Raw genomic sequence first — 23,800 nt, forward strand, 5'->3', positions numbered from 1 at the left:
CGACACTATGCGAGAGGTTGCAGCAGGTCACCACGCACTTGCATTGAGAGTTTCACTACCAAAACATTTATAAATTCTGTTTACGTTTCTAACGCAGTACGCGTAGAAATGTTCATTGTGTAAGTAGGTTAAATTGTCAAAGAATATTAAGATATTCTCAGTTGACAGGCTTTTCTCAAAGAATGTGTCTCTACATTTAAGATTTTTATTTTTTTTAACAGAATCACACACAAGCTTTATGAAAGGTTAGAGAACCTGCTAAATAACCTGAATGTTCCTAAACCGCTGACATTAAACAGCCAACTGCACGTGAAGTCAATTGCAAATGTTTTAAGTTCAACAGTGAAATTTTGTTTCTGTGGAGGTTAACTTAATATTTGGCCTACCCACCATTCCTTGGGAAGAACAGTGGTTTGTTTGTCTATACCATGTCTATGGTCCCCACCCACTGTCTCTGATGCAGGGTTGCCGACTTCCACTCTTTGCTCAGGAACGGGATGGCGATGTAACGTTCTGTTCCAGAATGCAGGCTTATCGCTGTTTGTTTTGAACCCGCCCTGTATGCACAGATGAAAGTTGCCTTGTGCATCAAAGCACAGTCTGTGTTGACTTTTACGCAGGTGCTTGTGCACAAAGCTCATTTTTTAATGTGTCGCAGAGTGACACGGAGGGCAGGGCACCTCTCTTGTTTGCTCCTGTGTTAGTTGTGGTAGTGCACCTTGCATTGTGTCTGAAAGATCAGAAGGCAGCAGGAGCGTCATCGCACCATCGCCTAGGTGAACTCAGTCAGATGAAGTGCATCCACTGTGACAGCGAGTAACGTTACTGTCGTCTACTGGGAGTCGATACTCTTTTTACATGGGAAAATTTAAGATAGCCACAGATTACCGCTACTACTGAGGGGAAGAAGAAAAAAAACGTGTCAGAGTGAGTTGGTGATTCAAGAAAGTATTTACTAAAAATAATTATGCAAATTGCCTTCTTGAATGAAATATTGTTTCTGCCGTTGAAAACCTTTCTTATGCGTGCTGGTGAAATTTATTCAGAACAACAGACGGATAGTCATGTAGCCTATTCGTTTAGGCCTGTTTGTTACATTTCACTTTACAAAAGCCAGGTCTGTTGGATTCTTACCTACTCTGAAATGTTTGCCATGGCAAATATTTACTATTGCTTATTTCTGAGTTTCTTTCAGTGTCTTTGTGGTGATCACGCTCTAGCTAGACTTTCTTAGCGTGTGTTTAATGGGGTTGACTGCTTGTCCTGGTCAGTATATCAGGCTGTTTACCCTGAGCCAGGAATATGACCACAGATGATTTATCAAGTGAACGCTGTCTTGCATAATCCTTGTCCAAAGAAGCATAGCAGATGGAGTGAAAGGTTACTCTTTGTCTATGGCAAATACGCTTACTTGGCAAATAAGGACTATTTTATTAAGTGTCCTTTAAAATGTGATACTGTTCAGAATTTTATGCATCATATTAAAGAGGTTTTTGGTTGTGTGTAAAAACGGTATTGATATAAAAAGAAGGTGAAACGTTTTTTAATTATTTTCTCCCTGTAACGCTCAGAGAAAATTGACGTGACGAGACTGTGCTTTCGATTATTCGATGCCCCCGTGCTCTGGAAGACTGCTGTACCAACTGGAACAGAGCAGAGGCCAAAGCCCTGCTTTAATCCTGTGCAAAGCTGCTGGGTGAGAGGCTCAGGCTCATAGCCTGGAAACTGCTGCCTCTCACGCCAGGTGGAGAGGAAAAGTGGTGCCAAGAGAGAGAGAGTGTGTGTGTGCGTGTGTGTGCGTGTGTGTGTGTGTGTGTGTGTATGCATGCGTCTGTGTGTGCATGTGTGCATGCATGCATGCGTGCGTGTATGTGTGCCTGCATGCGTGTGTGCATGCGTGTGTGCGTGTTTGTGTGTGTATATGTTCATTAGGTAGACTCAGACTGTACTCTGCTTGTAGCAGGCTCTACTGGGTGTAGGTGTGATATTGCAGGAGAGACTGATAGAGACTGTGAGAGGGTGGAGTGGGATGCCTGGGAAGTCTGTGCTGTAAATAGCCACATGACACTCAGTGTGACTGGAGATCGCCTCACTCTGGCGGGAGGGGGGGCGGGGGGGGCACTGGACTGAGAGGGAAAAGCAGGGGGCACGAGCAGGAGTCAGTGTAGTCGTCCAGTTCGGGACCTCTGTGATAGAACAAGCGTGTGGCTGTGTCTCCTGTGGATAACTTGGGCCCCATGGAAGAAACTCAGAGCGAAACGGCCAATGGGGATGAGAGTGAGTGTTCAGGGTTAGGGTTTGGTTCTCTCTGTGTGACTGCACTCTTTCTGCACCGGAGTAGCCAATGTGTGGAATAGCCTGCCGGGTCATGTAGTAGAGGCAGAAACTCTGGGGGCTTTCCAAGGCCAGGCTTGATACGGTGCTGGAAACTATTTAGTCTGTAGGTAATCGGAGCACTTGGCACAATTTAGTCAAGAAAATGGCGAGCATTGTTGGGCTGAATGGCCTGTTCTCGTCATTATGTTGTGTAATTTTTCTCTTTCACACATTCTTTCTCTCTCGCTTGCTCTCTTTCTCGTGCGCATATACACACACAAACACACACACACACACGCACGCACGCACACACATTTTCTCTCTCATGCCTCTGCTCAACCCTCATTTCGAAGTGCGTGAACCCTTGTTTTTCTGTCTTTTGTTTGGCTGTCGGTCTGTCCCTCATTTTTGTCTTTCTTCTCCCTGTATCTCTGTGAGTCATTCGGTGGTTACATTCCAAAGCAATTTACCTTTGCTGATGATACAGAAGCAACGTTTTATCTTATTTATTTATTTACTTATTTATTTATCCATTTATTTTATCTTTCAGTTTTAATGGTTTAGTGATGGATCGAACTTTTATTATGTTTGTCTACTGTCTGTGTTGTTTCTAAATTGTGTGTCAAGATGGATGGCTCGTCTACTGCAAACCAAATCTACCTACGGGTACAAATAAAGTAACCCGAACCCGAACCTGAACCTCTATGGCCTGTTGTCTCTCAGCTTTACCTGTAAAAGCATTACACGCAGGGACACAGGTTGAGTTAGGGAACTGCATTTCTATCAGTTCAAAAATACAGAGTTCGTTAAAGATGAATAATGGTCATAAGTGCAAGGCTGTGTTATAGTTATAGTAATTTTAGTAGGTCTATATGAGCTGTAATTATGGTGTGAGTGAAATAAAAAGGTTGCAGGCGCCGGGGCTAATGTACTCTCTGCATTTATAAAAATGCCAGCTCCGCCTTCGGGCGTCAGTACTCAAACTCTGGCTCACCTGGGTCATGGAGCCAGGTGGGCCTTGAGGAACAGCAGGAAGGGCCTTCACGCTTGGAGTTGGCTCCCACCCCCCTCCCTCCCCGTTACAGTGCAGTCTGCTGAGGTTGATGCGATGCGCCTGAGCGGCTGCGCGCTCCCCCAGTGTCTGTGCTGCGACACTTCCCCTCCCCGACACCCTACCCCCTACCACATGTGCAAGTCTTCGAGTTTTGTTGTAATGTTTGTAATGTTTGTAATGTTTTTATGATGTTGCTATGTGCCGAGGTTTTTCTTCGTTTCAATGAAACGAGTGCCCTCTCGTTTCATTGAAAGGACTGTTTTTTTTCCTCCTCCTTCCTCCTGTTCTCTCATTTCTCATCTAATAAGTTGGCGCCGCAGATGGCTGCCTCGGTGTGTTGACCAAAACAAATTCCTCGTATGTGCAAATGTACTTGGCAATAAAATACGATTCTGATTCTGATTCTGATTCTAAAGGGTCAGCCCAGGTCAAGATGTAGGACTGTGTCAGTTATAGGCGATGTAGCCCTATATAATGTAATATGATATAATATGATGAAAGACAAAAATGCTGTGTTTGTGCATGCGTGGCAAAATCTGAGTTTCACTAAATATAACTTTTATAAGGAAAACACAAGTTATAACAGTCATCCGTTTATACATGCTTTTGTTTTTTTTAGTCATGAAAGTAGTTTACGAAAACTGTCACATTGATGTCAGAATATGATTGGATTGTAGCACAGTAACTTTGTAGGCCAAGTGAAGTTGCAGCAGGTGTAGCTTTTTCATTTCCCAGAATTGCTCAATAAAACGTGTCGAACAAGGTCTGTATCCTGTCAGTCTACTAAAGCCTGTTAATTATTGGAAAGGATACAGAGAATGGTCGGGTGCTTGTTAATTTATTTCTGTCCTGGTGGTCTGTGTGAAGTAGGCCTAAATCCGGTGGGGAAAAAAAGTTGAGAGGTCATGTTGGACAGACAGGTGTGGTGGAGGGTACAGAGCTTTTGTACATGGCTCTTTGTGATGATTCTGAACCCTGACTGTGAGGTCTGGACATGTTGTAGGACTGTATTTGGCATGGGGGGGCACTATTTGGGAACACATTTTGAATTTGGAGTCGCACAGTTTTCCCAGGAAAGGTGGTTGAGGTCAGGTAGAGACTTGTTTACAGTAGTTTTGGGTTCACGTTTGTATAGCTGTCCTATGCTTGCTTTTCAACCAGTTTGTACTGTTGGTCATGGGTACACATCCTCGAGGGTGTTGTCACTGTCAGGGTTATTAAAATGGGTTTCAGACAGACTGATGTCTCAACTTCTTGGTTGCAAATGGCAGCTTCGCCTAGTTGCACAAAAAATACTTCCTTGTGGTTTGGAACTAATAAATGGTTACAAAATGTCACAGTCAATTTTATGTACCTGGTTCAAAACTCAGGTATTTGGCTGCTCCTAATAGCTTTTAACTACACAGGCATACTCCAAATGCACTAAGCAAAATCTAGACTGTATAGGTACTGGGGGAAATTGTAGAGCTAATGACAGATTAAAAAAAAAAAAAAACACTGCTAAATATTTCATTTATAAGAGATGTCGCCTGTAGTCAATCTTAATGAGCTTGATCTTATCCGTGTTTTGTCTGTGAAACTGAGAGTTCTGCCCCAAGCCAGTGTCCTGTTAGTCAAGATGGCAGATCGGGGGCTGACAGGCCTGATCGCTCACAATTTGCATCTTGGTGCGAAGCGAGCTGCTGAAATCGGTAGCCTAATAATGTGGAGTGAGTGGAAAAAAATAAATCCAACGGGAACTTCTGCATTTTTTTAATTCTTGATTTAGTGTCTCAGCCCAGTGGATTCTGTTGTGCTACAGTGGCAAAAACTTACTATTTCTAAGAGGGAGAAAAAATAAATTTTGGCGGTGGTTTTAATCCGGCATCATATTGTTTTGGGAAGGGTAAGGGTTAATTCTTTCGTAGACTATATGTTAATAGTCGAAGAGGTGGAATAGAACATAGCACGTGTGATTGGAGAAGCCTGTGAGCTTGACAGAATGGTTTTTGAGATGAGTCGCTACAGTAGGATCCTGTAAACAGTCTGACTAGCCCACCGATAGCGTAAACAAAAAAAAAAAGAACTTAATTCACATTTAGAGTGTGAGTGTGAGGCCGTGGTGAAGAACCTGCGGAATGTTTTCTCATTGGACGGGGGAGGAGTGGCCGTCCCGAGTAAAGCTTGTGTAAGCTTCTGTCCTGGCCTCCGGCTGTTTCACACCCTCCCTAAATAATGTCAACGTTTCTGACACCGTGTGTGTCTTCTTTTTTTAATTATAATGAGTTATGCTATTCATCGGTTCATTACTCCGTGTTGCTTATTACAGGATTTCCTTGTGTTGTCATCCACGTGCGGTTCAACAGTATCTGTGTGAAGCTGACATTTTTTTAAGGAAGTAGCCTACAGTACTATATAAAATGCAAGATGCACCGTTTGCAAAAATAAATAAATATCACGACTGATTTGAAAAACGAGCCCTCTTGAGAATGTCCCGCTGGTCCGTCCAGCTCATTAGAGTGCGGCGCGGAGTTAGCGCTCCGCTCTTTGTATTCAGCTCCCTCTGTGTTATTGTCCAAGGGCATATACTGCAGGCCTGGCAGTGCCGATGACAAATGTAGTGTCGTGTTGTTTTAGCATCGCTATCCGTTGGTTAGGATCGCAACTTCATGGCCCGTATTCACAAAACGTCTCCGTGTCTTGAGAGCTGACCTAGGACCAGTTTAGCTTTTTTGGCTCAAAATTGGAGAAGGGTCAGATGTGGGCAAGGGAAGCCTGGTCCTAGATCAGCAGTTCTGCCTTTGTGAATACAGGCCCACGACTTCTGTTGTATTTAAAATACTATACAGACGTTTTTTTTTGCACTCTGAATACCAGAAAGCAATGATTGTGGCTTGAGTGGTGAACCTTGATTCACTTTGCTTAGGCAACAGTAAAATATTGACAAGGCAGATTTTAGTGAATGTGGGTATATTCATTGCATTCTGAATTAGTGCTAACAAACGAATTGTATTGACAGATATGGGCCCATAACAGGTTTTTTTTTAGTTGGAAATGGGGAAAGCCTGTCCTCAAACAGACCCTCTCACCCTGTCCCGTCTCTCTCCAGGCCCCGAGGGGGAGATGACCAAGGAGGACGTGCCCGAGTCTTCAGAGGGGGACTCGGTCCTGGGGCGACACCGCAGCTTCTCACCGGACGCAGATCGGCCCGTCGTCCACCCGGTGGCGTCAGCCCCGATGCCCTCCGACTGTGGTGAGGCCCCGCCCGCTCTGCAGTCGCACAGCCGCACTCGTCCCGCGCTCGTCCCGGACTGCGTCCGACAAAAATCACACGCCCAGCCTTTCTCACCGGTCGTGAGCCAAAATCACACGCCCTACTTCCACCTGGTCTGTGGAGCCCAAAATCACACGCCCTACCTTCTCACGGGTGGTGGATCCCAAAACTCACCACGCCGCATTTCTTCACCTGGTCTGTGGATCCCAAAAATCACACGCCCTACCTTTCTTCACCTGGTCTGTGGATCCCAAAAATCACACGCCCTACCTTTCTTCACCTGGTCTGTGGATCCCAAAAATCACACGCCCTACCTTTCTTCACCTGGTCTGAAGAGCACGAAGAGGTTAAAGCAGTCTGGCCAGGACCTCACCTAGCTAAACGGCAGCCACTTCAGACCAGCGAACTGATAAATGGAGAGATGAAAGGAGAGAGAGATGGAGGGAGGAAAGGAGAGAGGGAGGGAGGACCCGACGGGACCCTGTGCTCTCCTTTAGCCTGTGAGGCACGACAGGACCCCAGCTTCAGCGGGACGTGTCACTGTAGCTTGGCGGTCCCAGTCGCTGTGCAGTTCTGTTGTGTGGCGTCCATAGTTTCCAGCCTTTCTCCCGAACAGTGACTAGTGCCAGCCCCTAGTGTTCCCTGTTTTGGGCAGCCAAGAAATGCAAAAAAAAAAAACTCACAGTACTAGAACTCCCCAACTGCTCATAAGGAGATAAATGAGCCTAAACGTCTACAGTCATCAGTCTGTAAAACTTTATGCCACAAGCGCCTTGCTTTGCCTCCCATTAAGTGCACCAGGAACAATCCTTTTTCTTTACACTTTATAGAGGTCCGTAAGGGTTGGAACATAAAGTGCACCATTCTTTGAAGAGAAAATAAAAGATCTGAGTGAGGGGGCCACTGCTGGTCTGAATCTCTTAAAAGCGTGCTGTTGAATATAAGATTGTTATCCAAAAATCCTAATAGATTTAGTCTGATCCTTTATTGCCTTCAAAAACGACTTCTAAAATACCTTATTTGAACTCTTTCCTTCTGATTTGAATTCTGTTACTTTCTCCCGTGGTAACCAATGGACCTTACAGTAGTTTGTGAAAGGATTTAAGAGGGGGCAAGTGGCAGTTGTAGGATTAGGACCGTAATGAATGTAGCTCAGTGAACCTGGATCTACAGCCTTGTCTGTGTTTCTGTAGAGTTTGCCTCAGGCCAGTCTGGGTTGTGCTTCTCTCAGGGATATCTTGATTATTTAATTGCACAATTTGTACATCTGTCAAAAAACAAAACACTTGTATCAATGTTTCACAAGGTAAACATGTTATACGTGCCTTTGAATTTATGAAATTCCTGAGTATGCATTAATGAAAACATGCAGAATTTTAAACACCTCGTCCATGGTTTTAACCAATGTGTGTGTGTGTGCGCGCGTGCCCGTGCGTGCATGTGAGTGTCTGTCCGTCTGTGTGTGATTTTGTGTGTGCATGCATGTGTCTGTCCGTCTGTGTGTGATTTTGTGTGCGTGTGCATGTATGTGTGTATGTGTGCCTGTGTCTGTCTGTCTGTGTGTGATTTTGTGTGCGTGTGTGCGCGCGTGCCCGTGCGTGCATGTGAGTGTCTGTCCGTCTGTGTGTGATTTTGTGTGTGCATGCATGTGTCTGTTTGTGTCTGTCTATATCTGTGTTTGTGTGTGTAACTGTCTCTGTGTGTGTGTGTACGTGTGTGTGCACGTGTGCACGTGTGTTTGTGTGTGTGTGTGTAAGTGCGCGTACATGCAAGTGTGCGTGTGTCTGTCTGTCTGTGTGTGATTTTGTGTGTGTGTGTGTGTGTGTGTACATGCATGTGTGCGTGTGTCTGTCTGTGTGTGATTTTGTGTGCGTGTGTATATGTGTGCGTGTGTCTGTCTGTCTGTCTGTGATTTTGTGTGCGCGTGTGTGTGTATGTGTGCGTGTGTCTGTCTGTCTGTCTGTGATTTTGTGTGTGCGTGTGTGTGCGTATGTGTGTGTGTGTCTGTCTGTCTGTGTGTGATTTTGTGTGCGTGTGTGTGTGTTGTGTGGCGTGTGTCTGTCTGTGTGTGATTTTGTGCGCGGTGTGTGTGCGTGTGCGTGTGTGATTTTGTGTGCATGTGTGTGTGTATGTGTGCGTGTGTCTGTCTGTCTGTGTGTGATTTTGTGTGCGTGTGTCTGTCTGTCTGTCTGTGATTTTGTGTGCGTGTGTGTGTGTATGTGTGCATGTGTCTGTCTGTCTGTGTGTGATTGTGTGTGCGTGTGGTTCTGCCTGACCCAGTCTGTGTTCCGGCCCTGACAGAGTTCTCCTTCTTTGACCCGAGCGACCCGCAGTGCCGGGAGGTTCTGCTGGACCCTCGGACCTCGGTGCCGGAGCTGTTCGCCGTCCTCAGACAGTGGGTCCCTCAGGTCCAGAAGAACATCAGCCTGATTGGCAACGAGGTCAGATAGCATGCCTGTCTGTCTCCTGTCCTTACCGCCGTCTCCATGGCGGAATAAGACTCAGTCACTCTGGAAAACAGGCACACTTTAAGGACACACAGAGCATGCTGGGATTAAAGTGGCTGTGTCACCTGCTTGTCTGGTCGGTCCAGTTTTATACATAAATCAGACAGGCAGTGTGTTTGAAGCCTAACTGTCCTTCCGTTCCCATGACGCACAGTGGCGCAGTCACCCAATCTGGATTTAAAAGTAATGTCATATGCATGCGTGTTTGCGTGCTTTCACTTCTGCCTCTTCCTTTCCAGTTAAAATTCTGCCCTCGCTTTCCCGGTTTTGCCCAATAGCTTCCTCATTCCTCAGCCTCTCCTTCTTCATGTGTATAATTATAAATGTGTCCTCCCTCCCCTGCTAGTTAGCATGGTGCAGGTGCCACGAGGAATGTTTACCTTTTCCACCGAAATCTAAACGTAGCGTTGCTTTAAGATTGCGAAGAGCTTAAATAAGAAAACAACGATGGCAGTGCCTTGTTGACAGGTTCCTGGCAGTGGGGTTAGGGTGGAAATCCTTCAGGTGAGAGATTCTGTTACACAGAAGCGAGGCGTGGCCGCGTTTCCGTGCCCCGCGACGATAGCAGCGGCTCTTCAGGCTTCCGTTTCCGCGAGCTTGTTATTGTTTTTGCGTCGGATTCCTTTCGCGCCTAGCTGTGCCGTCGCTCGCCCATGGGGCACAGCGCCCGCTCCCGTCTCTCCTCCGAAACGGACGGACGCCACCCCGGTTGACCCCGCCCACCGGTCACGCGCGAAGCCGCCCCCATGTGAGATTACCGACCCAGTGACGCAGGGTTCGAGGAAGCTGCCCTGGTTCTGTAGATCCAATCTCATTTTCCGTAACTGACACAAGGTCAACCCAATGATAATTTTTTTGTCTTGGTTTTTCCTTTTCATGCCTCACGCACGTGAGATTAGGCTGATTCGTGTACAGAGCATTCTTTTAGCCGATGCCCTTACCCAGAGCAGCTTGGCAAATACAGGAGAAACATAAGTGCATTTAACTGATTAATACAATCAATCACGCCAGACCTGGCTGACAACATTGCCAGACCACAAGCACTGATGCAGCGTTACTAAGGTAGTTGTTAGCTATACTAACCAAGAGCCAACCTATATAAATGCAGAAGGAAAGAATGCTGGGGTGGAGATGGTAGGGCAATGAATATGCAGACTGAAGAGGTGGCTCTTCAGTCTGCCTCAAAGATAGCCGCTGCTAACACTTCAAGTTTGCTCCAGCACTGTGGGGCCAGTACAGACGGACTGGGGGCAACATCCACGCAGGGAGGGGAAAACTGGCCTCCTCAAAGTTTAGGACCGGAGTGATCTAGATGTAGGGTGTGCGGCGGGTGGAGCTCTTCCATTCGCGGCCTCGTACGCTAGGACGAAGGTTTTAAACTTGAAGCCAGCTGTAACCGGTTGCCGCTGAAGTGAGATGGGAAGGGGGGGGGAAGCAATTCTCGGCCAACAGCACACTCTCCCTGGGTTTTCTTTCCCAGTCCGCACACCCCCTGAAGACGTTATGCTAACTGATGGACCCGCAGATGCGGATTATTCCGGAACACCTCAGATCTTTCGGCGCAATTAAGATGTCATTGTGTGCCCTGTCTCACCCTGTCCACTTTAATTAGTTTCAAGGGCTGAAATGATAATAATAGAGTAGTAATGCTTTTCCCCCATTTCATTTGCCTTCATTTGAGCTGCTTTATATTCCCAGCAACTGAGTCACTTGTCATCACGTCCACATTGAATTGATTGTGTGATAACGTCTCTGAATACTGATTGTAGGTTCTGAAGCAGCACTTAATGGCCTGATGTCTCTGAATGTGGATCCTAGATTCTGAAGCTGAGCTGACTGTAATATTGTCTCTGGATGTTAATGCTAGATTCTGAAGCTGAGCTAACTGTAATATTGTCTCTGGATGTTAATGCTCGATTCTGAAGCTGCGCTGACTGTAACGTTGTCTCTGAATGTTAATGCTAGTTTCTGAAGCTAAGCTAACTGTAACATTGTCTCTGAATGTTAATGCTAGATTCTGAAGCTAAGCTAACTGTAATATTGTCTCTGAATGTGGATGCTAGATTCTGAAGCTGAGCTGACTGTAATGTTGTCTCTGGATGTTAATGCTAGATTCTGAAGCTGAGCTGACTGTAATGTTGTCTCTGAATGTGGATGCTAGATTCTGAAGCTGAGCTGACTGTAATGTTGTCTCTGGATGTTAATGCTATATTCTGAAGCTGAGCTGACTGTAATGTTGTCTCTGGATGTTAATGCTAGATTCTGAAGCTGAGCTGACTGTAATATTGTCTCTGAATGTGGATGCTATATTCTGAAGCTGAGCTGACTGTAATGTTGTCTCTGAATGTGGATGCTATATTCTGAAGCTAAGCTAACTGTAATGTTGTCTCTGGATGTGGATGCTATATTCTGAAGCTAAGCTAACTGTAACGTTGTCTCTGAATGTTAATGCTAGATTCTGAAGCTAAGCTAACTAATGTTGTCTCTGGATGTTAATGCTAGATTCTGAAGCTAAGCTAACTTAATGTTGTCTCTGGATGTTAATGCTAGATTCTGAAGCGAGGCTGTGGTGTGAACGATCGGGATGGCCTGACAGACATGAGCCTGCTCCATTACACCTGCAAAGCAGGAGCACCCGGCATTGGTGAGTACAGAGTGTGTGTCTGTGTTCGTCTGTGTATGTGTGTGTGAGCTGACGTTTGTGCGCGTGTGTGTGTGTTTGTGCGAATTATCTTGTATGATAATAGTGTGTGCGTGTGTAAAAATGGAGTGCGTGCATGCTTGCTTGTGTCATAATACAGTGTGTGCGTGTGTAATAATACTGTGTGTGTATATCTGTGTGTGTGTGTGTGTGTATCTGTGTGTGTGTGTGTGCGCGTGCGTACGTGTGTGTGTATCTGTGTGTGTGTGTGCGCGTGCGTACGTGTGTGTGTATCTGTGCGTGTGTGTGCGCGTCGTGTGTGTGCGCGTGCGTATCTGTGTGTGTGTGTGTGTGCGCGTGCGTACGTGTGTGTGTATCTGTGCGCGTGTGTGCGCGTGCGTACGTGTGTGTGTATCTGTGTGTGTGTGCGCGTGCGTACGTGTGTGTGTATCTGTGTGTGTGTGTGCACGTGCGTGCATACGTGTGTGTGTCTCTGTGTGTGTGTGTGTGTGTGCGCGTGCGTACGTGTGTGTGTATCTGTGTGTGTGCGCGTGCGCGTGCGTACGTGTGTGTGTATCTGTGCGCGTGCGTACGTGTGTGTGTTTCTGTGTGTATCTGTGTGTGTGTGTGCGCGTGCGTACGTGTGTGTGCCCGCGCATTCTGCAGGTGACGCAGAGACCGCGGCCAGCTTCGCGCGGCAGCTCCTGTGTCTTGGCGCCCTGCCAGGCCTTCGCAGCCGCTGGACCAACATGAACGCGCTGCACTACGCGGCGTACTTCGACGTGCCCCCCCTCATACGCGTGGTCCTGCAGGCCTCCCCCCCCGGCGGTGAGTGTGTGAATGCACCCCCACACAGCCCCCCTACTCACACGGGTACACCCCCAAACAGCACCTCTCTACACACAGGTACACCCCCAAACAGCCCCTCCACACACAGGTACACCCCCAAACAGCCCCCCTCCACACACAGGTACACCCCCAAACAGCCCCCCTCCACACACAGGTACACCCCCACACAGCCCCCCTACTCACACGGTACACCCCCAACAGCCCTCTCCACACACAGGTACACCCCCAAACAGCACCCTCCACACACAGGTACACCCCCAAACAGAACCCCTCCACACACATTTACACCCCCAAACAGACCCCTCCACACACAGGTACACCCCCAAACAGCTCCTCCACACACATTTACACCCCAAACAGCACCCTCCACACACAGTACACCCCCAACAGCACCTCTCCACACACAGGTACACCCCCAAAATGCACCCCTCCACACACAGATACACCCCCCAAAAAGCACCCCTCCACACACAGATACACCCCAAACAGAGAGACACTACTACATCCCCAAACAGACATACACTAATACACACTGTCTAATACATTTACAGATGTTTCATTCATTATTAAAATGTTTTAACGTGTTATTTAATATTTAATGTTTTATTTATTGATTTATGTTTAAACACAATTATTGTATGTTTTTAAAGAATTTTTTTTTTAAGTGTATATACATCCAGTGGTTTGCCAGTCCAACCTCCAAAGGGAACCAACTGAAACGTGACATATCTCTGTAAATTTCAATGCACAATTACCTTTTATTTTCTGCATTTAACAGATTGATAACAATAAAATGGTGAATGTGGGATGTACGAAAGTTTGGGCACCCTTCCAGCCGATCCATTAATAGTTTCCTTTTTTTCTTCTTCTTTTTTTTTTTTTTTTTAAGGTCTCAAAACTTGATTGGTTCATAAGGCCTTAAATGAAAGCAGATTAAGACAACCCCAGCGCTTAATAAATACCCTGACCCTCCTGACCTCTCGGGGGCGCACGTGTACGCACGCGCAGGGTGATGTACCGTTTCCTGCCGGACCCGCGCGCTGCTCCGATATCCCAGAACTGCCGCTGCTCTCGGTCTGATCGCGTGTCCGTCCCCTCGTAACTTTTCCGAGCAGGAGTGAGCTGAGGAGGGGATGCCCGGCGCGGCGCGGCGTTCGCCGGAACGGCAGTTAAGGGACGCCAGGCGCGGCGAGGCGTTCGCTGGAACGGCAGTTAAGGGACGTCGGCGGCGTGGCGCGGCGATGAAGCGCGGGCGCGGCACGCCTGCTTCGCCCCGGAAACGCGTCCAAAAAAAAGCCGCGCGCGTCCATGGCCTGCGGCGGTGGGGGGTTGACTGGAGGATTGTGGGTAGCGCTGCGGGTCAGCTGACCTCTGCCGCACGCTGACGGCGTTTTTTTTTTTTTTTTTTTACCCGACAGAGGTGGACGCCACCTGCAGCGACTTCGACTTCGGCACCGCCCTGCACGTCGCCGCCTCCAACCTGTGTCTGTCAGCCGCCAAGTGCCTGCTGGAGATGGGCGCCAACCCCGCCTTCAGGGTAAAGACCTCGCCCCGCCCACACCGGCCTGGCCTGGCCTGGCCTGGCCTGTTCTGGGGTGTCCGACCCAAGTCCCGGGTTTCGTTCCGATCGCTTATTTTATCCGTCGCTCGTCTCCCTCGGTCCTCGCCTGACCCGGAAATCAGTCCGCCAAGTCCGCCATCTTTAAGGACGTTCCAATCCGTTAGATGCTCATTGGAGGACAGTCTTTTTCAAAAAGTGTGAGGTATAAATGATCCGCCTCTCCCCGTCTGCCTCACCTGTAATTGACGTGGCTTCAGACCACACAGTTCGGTGCTTCAAGCTGACGCTTGACTGACCTGGGACGTTCTATTTGCCTAATCCATTTCCTCTATTCCTCCTCATCCTTGCATCTCTTCCTCGCGTCCTCTGTTGGGCGGAGCTAAGGAGCGAGGAAAGGATGCGAAGAAGAGATACAAGGAGTGAAAATAGGCGATTGGAATGCACCCCTAGTCTTGACCCCAGATCTTTGTGAAGTTGAAGTGGGTTATAATTTATTTATTTTTTCTCACAAACTTGACTGATAAAGTAGCTGCATCTCGGGAGTTTTTACCGGGCTTATCGCACATCCGAGTGTCAGCCCGGCCGGGATCGTGTTAGTGGAACTGTACGACCCTGACTAGCGAGGACGGCCAATCAATGAGCCATTTAAGCACTGAAACTACTGAAAGTGCTGAAACACACCTACAAAAACCTGCTGACGCTGTAGCCCTGCAGGAGTGGAGTCCGACGCCCCTGCTTCAGGGCCTGGGAACACCTTAGCCATTGTGCATTTAGAGTCTGCTACCCTCGCCTTAACTCATCCAGGATGGCTTTAGTAATGGCCCGAATGACTTGGATCCTAAAAGCACGGAGGACTGGAGGCATCAATTGAAGTTCTAATGGTGGATGTGTACACAGTTTGTTTGGTTGATTAGCCTGAAGGGTAACTCAGTGTTTACCATGGATGTCTTATCACGTGGTATTTATTGCTGTTTGTTGCTTGTGTAACACAATTTAAATGGAAATTAGTGTGTCACCCGCAATTAATGTGCACAAGCACACACACATATAAGCACGCTCGTACGGTAACTTATACGCATACAAGCACAGTGTACACGCACTCACGCACACGCACACACACACACACACACACACATTCACACATACATGTACACGCACTCACACACACACTCACGCATACACACACACACATACATACTCACACTCATACACACACACACACTCACACTCTCTCATATACACACAGCACACACTTTCTCTCACACACACACGCGCACACACACACATACACACACACACACACACACCTCACTCTCTCACATACACACACGCACACACTTTCTCTCATACACACTCATACACACACGCGCGCGCACACACACCCGAACACACACATTCTCTCATATACACACGCACACACTCTCTCACACACACACACACACACACTCACACTCTCTCACTTACACACACACACTCTCTCACACACAAACACACACACACACTGTCCCTCTCTCTAATGGGAGAGCGTGACCCTCACGGTTCACCGCTGGTGATGTCATCGCCCCGCCCCCCCCCCTCGCCGCCAGCTCATTTATCCTCCGCTCGCCGTCCTCCCCTGAGCGCGCGGTGGAAATTAGCGCCGGTAATTCATACCCTAAACTAATTTCGCAGTCCCGGGACCGTCTGACGAAGCCGCGCGGGCACAGCAAATAGCAGGAGTCGGGAGAGGGGCTTTAATTATTGATGCTATGTAGCCGTACGGAGTGCGCCGCGACGCGGTTTCCGCGGGGCGCGGGAGCCCGTCGGCGGAGCTCGCTTCGTGGCCGCCTCTCTTCGCGGCGGCATTTGCCGAGCGCTTCCCGGTGTCGTTAGTTTCGGCGCGGACGCGGTCGGCGCAGACCGGGTAGGCCCCGCCCACGGAAGCTTCCGGTAGCACCCAGGCGCCGTTTGCATCCGTCATCCCCCGAGCCATTTCCTGTCAGCGCTTTGTTCTCTTTAATCACGCTTCTGACAGGGCACTTCATCAGCGACACATTTTTCAGATTCTTTTTTTTTTTGGGTTTTCCCCCCACCCCCTCACCGCTCTCCCTGTTCTCAGGTTGAAGAGTTCTGGCCTTGAGGATGTGTAGATTGATGTTGGTTGAGTCCGGGTGAAGGAAATACGGAAATACTGCTGATATTGTGCATGCACGTGTGTGTATTTGTGCATATGCATCTTAACTTACAGCAGATATACATCAGCAGAAAAGAAAAAAACGTTGGTTGGATGATTTTATCTCTTTTTCGACAGGGAAGTTCTTTTTTTAAGGAATGTCACAGGACATCATAGATGCCAGAGGTTATCATAAGATATTGCGTTTCCCCGTTTATGGAGTGAAAGCTACACCTGACCTCGGCATGCTGTAAAACTGCGTCCTGCAAACTGATTTCTTTGGTCCAGGGTCTGTCCCATCATGCCCTACTCTAAGTTCTAATCACTTAGCACTGGTTAATTTGGGCTGCACAAAAGGGATCGATAACGATTTTCATCAACAGGATGGTAAATGGTAAATGGACTGCATTTATATAGCGCTTTTATCCAAAGCGCTTTACAATTGATGCCTCTCATTCGCCAGAGCAGTTAGGGGTTAGGGGTTAGGTGTCTTGCTCAAGGACACTTCGACATGCCTGGGGCGGGGTTTGAACCGGCAACCCTCCGACTGCCAGACAGTCGGTCTTACCTCCTGAGCTATGTCGCCCCTATTTAAGACAGGTGAGTAATGAGAGACTTATCACCTCACCCCCCCCCCCCCACTTTTAAGCCACGCCCACATGCCTTTGAAAGTGACAGGTGGAGGTTTTCCTGCTCAGCTTCCCCATTGCTGAAATGGTTCTGCTCGCCGCTGTCATAAGAACAGGCTTGAACTGATTTGAGCGGCTGAGGGGACAGTGCTTCTCTCGGGACAGATAAGCTGTAGATGCCTCTGTGTGTGTGTGTGTGTGTGTGTGTGTGTGTGTGTGTGTGTGTGTGTGTGTGGGTGTGTGTGTGTGTGTGGGTGTGTGTGTGGCGAGGGAAGCTCGTTAGCGGGCGCTATGTGTGAATGGGTCGACCCCTTCCTCCGGACGCTTTGTGACTCCCCAAAGAGTCTTAAGTGCAGTACTGAAATATATTGCGATTATGTGGACTTGTGCTGAAAGTAGTGGAATATATGGTGAAAAATATATTTCAAAGCTGTACGATATATTTTAATAGTTTAAATGGCGTGTGTGTGTGTGTGTACGCAGTGAGTGTGAGAGTGTGTGTGTGTTAGTGTGCATGTGTGGATGTGTGCGTGTGAGTGTGTGTGTGCTTGCGTGTGTCTGCACACGCACGTTGTGTGTACACACGTCTGCATGTGTATACCGCACGTGTCCACGCACATAGGCGCGCGTGCTCACCCGCACATACACACGGGTGCTCGTGCTCTGTCTGTCCACCAGATGGCAGAGTTGCTCCATCTCTCGGCCCGCGGTGGCGTCTGGTGCTAGGGGGCTGCGTGGATTATTCGACCAACCCCTCCGGATAACCGCGGATTTTTACGGCGCCGCCAGGCAGCGCGGCGGCTCCTGTCCGTAACGAGGAGGGCGTTGGCGGCGGCGGCGGCTAGCACCCGCGCGCGCTAACGAGAGGCCCGGAGGAGCCGCGAGGCCGTAAATTGGGCCGGTCTGCCACGTCTCAGACTCTCCGCTCCTCCCGCCAGACGGACGGCTAGCTCGGGCCCGCCCTCGCACTTCTGCGAGGAGGAGAGAAAGCGCGCGGACACGCGGGCGGGCGCTATGTTGCCTTAGGTGTCTGGTTCAAACTCCCGCCATCTCCTTCTGACATGATTGGAGTTTGGAGTTGGGTGGGGGGGGGGTGTGGATTTACAGTGTGCTTGGTGTCTGAAGTGTCATGTTGAATCCTCTAGAGGGCGCTGTTTTGCCTGTTAGATGGCACTGAGACCGTGTCGTAGGGGATGCTGGCTCGGCTACCGGGAGCTTGTGCTTTATGTGGGTCGTGTGTGTGTGTGTGTATGTGTGTGTGTGTGTATATGTGTGTGTGTGTGTATGTGTGTATGTATGCGTGTGTGTGTGTGTGTGTGTGCGCGTGTGTGTGTGTATGCCTGCATACGTGTTAGCGTGCTTGCGTGTGTGTGCCTCTGCTTCCGGGCAGCTCGCGGCTCCAGAGAGACTCTGACAGCACACTGGCGAGAGACTCCTCCGACCTCATCATGGGCGTCAAAAAACAGTCTGTGAAGTCTCTGTGAAGCCTGCTGTGAAAGCGTGCGGAGACGTGCGGTTCTGTCCCAGCTGTGGAAAGCGTGCGGTTCTGTCCCAGCTGTGGAAACATGCGGAGACGTGCGGTTCTGTCCCAGCTGTGGAAAGCGTGCAGAGACGTGCGGTTCTGTCCCAGCTGTGGAAAGCGTGCGGAGACGTGCGGTTCTGTCCCAGCTGTGTAAACGTGTGCAGACGTGCGGTTCTGGACGGCCGCGGGGCCAGCTGGAGGCCTAGCGAGCCGGATGAAAGGGCTGGGATGAGACAGTCCGACAGAGGGGCGAGCATGAAGAGCTCTCTCAGACACCCGCCCTCCTGCAGAACTCTCCAGAAAAGATTTACACGTGAAAAACGTGTCGGTGTGAAATCGCGTCCTCCTCTCTCTCTCTTGTTCCTGTTTAACCTCTTCAACGTGCACGGAGACGCCAGGGCCAGCGACAAACAGGCTTCCCGAGCGAAACCGCCGCCGCGGTTCGCCCGTTGCCTTGGAGACAACCCGGCGGACCACGTTCCGTCGCTGGAACATTAGCGACTCCCCAGCGCCATTCTGATTCCCTCATCTGGAGGGTAATGTATGCGCGCTCCGCCTCTGCTCGGCCGGGGGGCGGGGGGGACGCCGCCGGGGATGTGGGCGGGGTCGACCGCGGGCGTGACACCCCCCAGCTGCCGAGGCAGGCCGGACTGGTCACTGGGGGGGGGCGGGGGGGGGGCAGCCATGTTGCCGGAGCGGGTTCGGCGATGAGGAGCCGGAGCAAATGGATGTCATCTCGGAATAATTGGTGACCCTCTTGCTCCCCCACGAGCTGCACACATTTAATGAATGTGGGGTGGGGGGGTGCAGGGGGGGGGGACGCGGCCTTAGATTTAGACTCTACCGCTGCCGAGGCCTGTTATTTCAATCACCGTTCCAGCCAGCCAATTAGAGCCTGGCGTTGCGCCTCTGTGCTGGCCGGTCTGGGTCGGCTGTTTAAATCAGTGCGGGGAGACTGCAGACTGGAGGGGGGCGGGGGGTGTAGAAACAGGGCATAGTCCCCCCCCCCCCCCTTACCCCTGTCCCACAGTCTGCAATCTCCCATCATTGATTTTAAACCAGCCAGCTGAGTGGTGTAATGCCATCTCAGTGCTGGGAGATTGCAGATTGTGGGGGGGGGTGGGGGGGTAACTAGGCCTTGCTTCTACCTCCCCCAGGGCTGTGTCATCACTTCCTGTGCTCTGTGAGTCCCAGCGTTCAGACACAGCGCGAACATGCCCCCTGCCCCGAGCCTCTTGAGGGGAGGTCCCGGAGTGAGGAGTTTTAGGGGGGCATTAAAGGCGCTCCTCCTGTCTGAGCTCAGTAAAGTCCCACAGTGAGGAGCTTTAGGGGGCATTAAGATGCTCAGTAAAGTCCCACAGTGAGGAGTTTTAGGGGGTGAGGAGTTTTAGGGGGGCGTTTAGGACGCTGCTCGTGTCTCCGCTCGGTAAAGGTCAGTAACGACTGGCTGCTGCGCGTGAGGGAGAATAATCCCCTCGTGACATTTCGCAGCGACCGCGCTCAACCCCACCCCCCCCCCCCTTGCCCCCTCTCGCCCGCACTCAACGCCTCGGCTTGTCAAATCGCGTATCGCAGCCCGGTCCGTTAGCCCTGGACATCTGAAAGCGAGTCGTAGACTTTCTGTGAGGATCGGGAGCGTTTTGGGTGGGGGGGCGGTGGGGGCGGGGGAGGTCACCTCTGTTTGTTTTTTTTTTTTTTTTTTTTATTTATCACTCTCCTTTACTGTGTCCAGTATCCCACTTAGTTACTCGTTAGTCGCCATGGTCACACTTGCCTTGTTTGCACCCTGCTGTGTTCACGTCACGACGACAGCAGCTAGTAACAACTAGCAACAGTAACAGCTAGTAATAATGGCAAAAACAAGGAGAGTAACTAACATCTGCAGCTAACAACGGCACCCACACAAAACCAACATCAACAACTAATAATACCGTGCAATAACAACCGCTAATATTGACAATAGCGACAACTAACAATGAATTTTATTGATATAGCTCTTTCATGAACCCAAAATGATGAACTGGCAGCAGAGTCTCACCTCAGTCACCACCAATCTGTCACGCCCAGTTTTTCACATTTTTCTTATTTCTCCAGAAGGCTTATCGCATGGCAGAGGTGAAAAGGGCGGGAATCATTTATCCAGTACAATTTTGGGGTGGCCAGGTGGCCAGATTGAGAGACGGCCTCTGGGAATTCCTTCCCAATCTTAGTGACAGTTTAGCCAGGATCTTGATTGAACAGCCCAACCGAACGATTACATTACACAACCTACTACTACTTTTATTGCTATTACTACTACTACCATCGCTGCTGCTACAAATACTACTGCTACTACTGTTGCTACTGCTACAGCTACAACAACGTTCACTACTAATATCACTACTACTACCAGCACCATCACTACCACTAAAATCACCACAACTGATAGTACGACTACCATTATTGCTACCACCATGGAGTAAATATTACTGCAACCATTACCACTGCTTCTAGAGTTACCGTTGCTTTCACCACCACCTTCACCACTTCTGCCACCGCTGCAGCTGATACTCCTGCTGGTTGTGTGTAAAGTGAGCTTCCTGGCTCTTCTGAATAGTCTCTCTGCATTATGCCCCCCTCCCTCGACCCCCCCCCCCCGCCCCCGCCCCCGCCCCCGCTCCCCGTGCAGAATGAGAGAGGCCAGTGTCCGGCTGACGTCGTGCCCGAGCCCCTGGACATGCCCCTGGAGATGGCGGACGCGGCGGCCCAGGCCAAGGAGATGCGCGCCCTCCTGAAGGACGTCCTGCCCCAGCCGCGCGCCCCCGTCCCGTCCCGCCCCACCGGCGTCCTCTCCGACAAGGCCAGGGCTCAGCTCAGCGCCATGGGCATCCAGATCGGAGACCGCGTGGTCATCGCCGGCCAGAAGGTAGGGGGCGGGAGTGTGTGTGTGTGTGTGTGTGCGTGTACGTGTACGGGTGTGTGTGTGTGTGTGTGTATGCGTGTGCGTGTGTATGCGTGTGCGTGTGTATGCGTGTGCGTGTTTGCGCATGTTTGTGTGTGTGCGTGTGTGTGTGGGTCTGTGTGTGTGTGCGTGAGTGCGTGTGTGCGGGTATGCGTGTGCGTGTACGGGTGTGTGTGTGTGTGCGTGTGTGCGTGTGTGCGGGTATGTGTATGTGTGTATGGTGTGTGTGTTGTGTGGTGGTAGTGGCGTGTCTGTGTGATTGTGTTTGTGTGTTGCGTCAGTGCATCTGTGCGTGGTGCTGTGCCTGTCTGTTGTATGGTGGTGCGTGTGTGCGGGTATGTGTGTGTGTGTCTGTGTGTGTGTGTGTGTGCGCGTGCGTGTGTGTGTGTGCGTGTGTGTGTGAAGGCTCACAGTGGCTCTCTGAACTTCTGAATCTGTGCATTTCATTTACTAGCCACGCCTCCCAGTGCAGACACTCCTACGCATCACTGCCCCAGATGAGTCACTCTCCCCTTTCGAAAATCACTATAACAACCTAGGTAATTGAGTTATTGTTTATGTCCTGTGATAATGGCATACGCAGACATGCACGCTGACACACACACACACATACAGACCCACACACAAACAGGCACACCACACACACACACACACAGACCCACGCACACACAGACGTACACACACACACACACACACACACACACACACAGACAGACGACATGCACACACACACACAGAAGCGGGAAAGCTATGCTTCTAACGGGTGCAGCAGCCTGACTTCTTTCATCAACAGCTCTCTTCTGCTACACTCACTCGCTCCGACTCCAGCTCCCCTAACTCCCCACGTCAGCCAAACCCACATCAAAGAGTCTTTTTGTGCCCTTTAATTATCCTGGTGCTCAGAGGGCTGTCCCACTGTCTCTCAGGGAGCGTAGTTCAAAGTGTCTGTGAGAAGAAGGAAGTTGTGTAGGGTGCGTGCATGTGTGTGTGTGTGCGTGCGTGTGTGTGTGTGTGCGTGTTTGTATGTGTGTGTGTGTGTGTGTGTGTATGTGTATCTGAGTGTGTGTGTGTGTGTATGTGTGGGAGAGGGAGAGTGCAAATATGCCATCCATGCAGTCCAGCGTGTGTCTGTGTGTGGGTTTGTGTGTGTGCCCGTGTGTGTGTGTGTCTGTGTACATATCTGTGCGTTAATTAGTGACTTCTGTGGCATGATTGTGTGCAGCGTGTGTACATATTTATGCAGATTTGAGTCTGGGATGTGCAGAATGTATTACAGCATGTCAACATGTACCGCCTGTCTTCAGGAAGGCCTTTCGTTGGAAGATGCTTATTGTATGAGAAACAATAATAACAGTTATATTGGAATTTTTAAAAATTCAGGCACCTAATATAGGATAAGTAGATAATCCCCATCAACCTGCAACCTAGCAGATTACACAGTACCCGTCATTCCAGCCTCTGTCTAGAGCACCTGGAAATGAGTGGATTCTGAACGTGAATGTAAAACAAGTATTAGATTCCGCCATGTAGAGGGCCTCAAACTGCTGTATAGTGCAGCTTTAACTCCAGTCCTGGAGGGCCACGGTTGCTTCTGGTATGTGTGGATACCAGTTCATCAACAGCTAATTTAGGCCTTGGGGGGGGGGAAACGGGTGCGTGCACTTTTTAGCCAGATTTAAACGAATCCGCTTATGAGTGTCGTAACTCACCAAGATCTTTGTAATCTCTGTGCTGCGTGGTGCCATCTAGAAACCGCGTTTCCCATGATACTCTCTGATCTTCAGCCTATGCCTAGGGGGGTCCTCTGCTCTCTTTCCTCACCCAGCACAGCAGGCTACTTTGTGATATTCTTTTGTATTTTTATACATTTCTTTAATGTTAATACCATCCAATCTTTGGTCTTTTTAAGATAAAAGGCGCGCACTGCCACTGTTGGATTAATCTAACATTCCGACATTGTTTCTTCTTTACGGTGGAGCAGATTGCCGAGATAATCTTCTCGTTACAACTTTGAAACAGAGGACACAGAGATCGCAGCTGCAGACTGAAGAAAGTTTGCATCACTGCAATAAAGCTGAAAGCGTTCCTCTTTTTTGTGCACGCGGTGTGTGAATCTCAGCGCACGGCTCAGTCCTCATTATTATTATTATAATTATTTTTTTGCTGGATTTCTCGAAGGCAGTCGTGCCAACTTGCGTAACTGGCACAGAGCGATCGTACGACTGCGCCGCTCTGTCGGGCACTTCGTTACGCGTGTGGCGACCGCTGTCCTGCAGCGGCGACCTCTGACCTCTCAAACCCGACCCCCCCCCCCCCACCAGCACCCCCCGTCCCTTAACAATGAGCCCGGTAGTAGAGGGTCTCGCTCCGCTCTG

General features: G+C 49.6%; 1 protein-coding gene across 5 annotated transcripts in view; it reads left to right on the forward strand.

Moving 5' to 3' along the window:
- LOC135237478 (CAP-Gly domain-containing linker protein 4-like) overlaps positions 1–23,800 on the forward strand; it is a 42,732-nt gene that overhangs the window by 1,629 nt on the left and 17,303 nt on the right. For 2 of the 5 annotated variants that reach the window (XM_064304762.1, XM_064304929.1), the window contains exons 2-7: positions 6,459–6,602; positions 8,925–9,064; positions 11,681–11,774; positions 12,438–12,599; positions 14,039–14,157; positions 21,153–21,389. In XM_064304762.1, the coding sequence (XP_064160832.1) occupies positions 6,473–6,602; positions 8,925–9,064; positions 11,681–11,774; positions 12,438–12,599; positions 14,039–14,157; positions 21,153–21,389 (882 nt within the window). In that variant the 5' untranslated portion in view covers positions 6,459–6,472. Of the gene's footprint in view, positions 1–718; positions 949–2,142; positions 2,278–6,458; positions 6,603–8,924; positions 9,065–11,680; positions 11,775–12,437; positions 12,600–14,038; positions 14,158–21,152; positions 21,390–23,800 lie in introns of those variants that run through there. The other 3 variants (XM_064304843.1, XM_064304676.1, XM_064305011.1) reach the window with 3 other exon arrangements.

The sequence above is a fragment of the Anguilla rostrata genome, chromosome 1, assembly GCF_018555375.3.
Source record: "Anguilla rostrata isolate EN2019 chromosome 1, ASM1855537v3, whole genome shotgun sequence".
Lineage (NCBI taxonomy): Eukaryota > Metazoa > Chordata > Actinopteri > Anguilliformes > Anguillidae > Anguilla > Anguilla rostrata.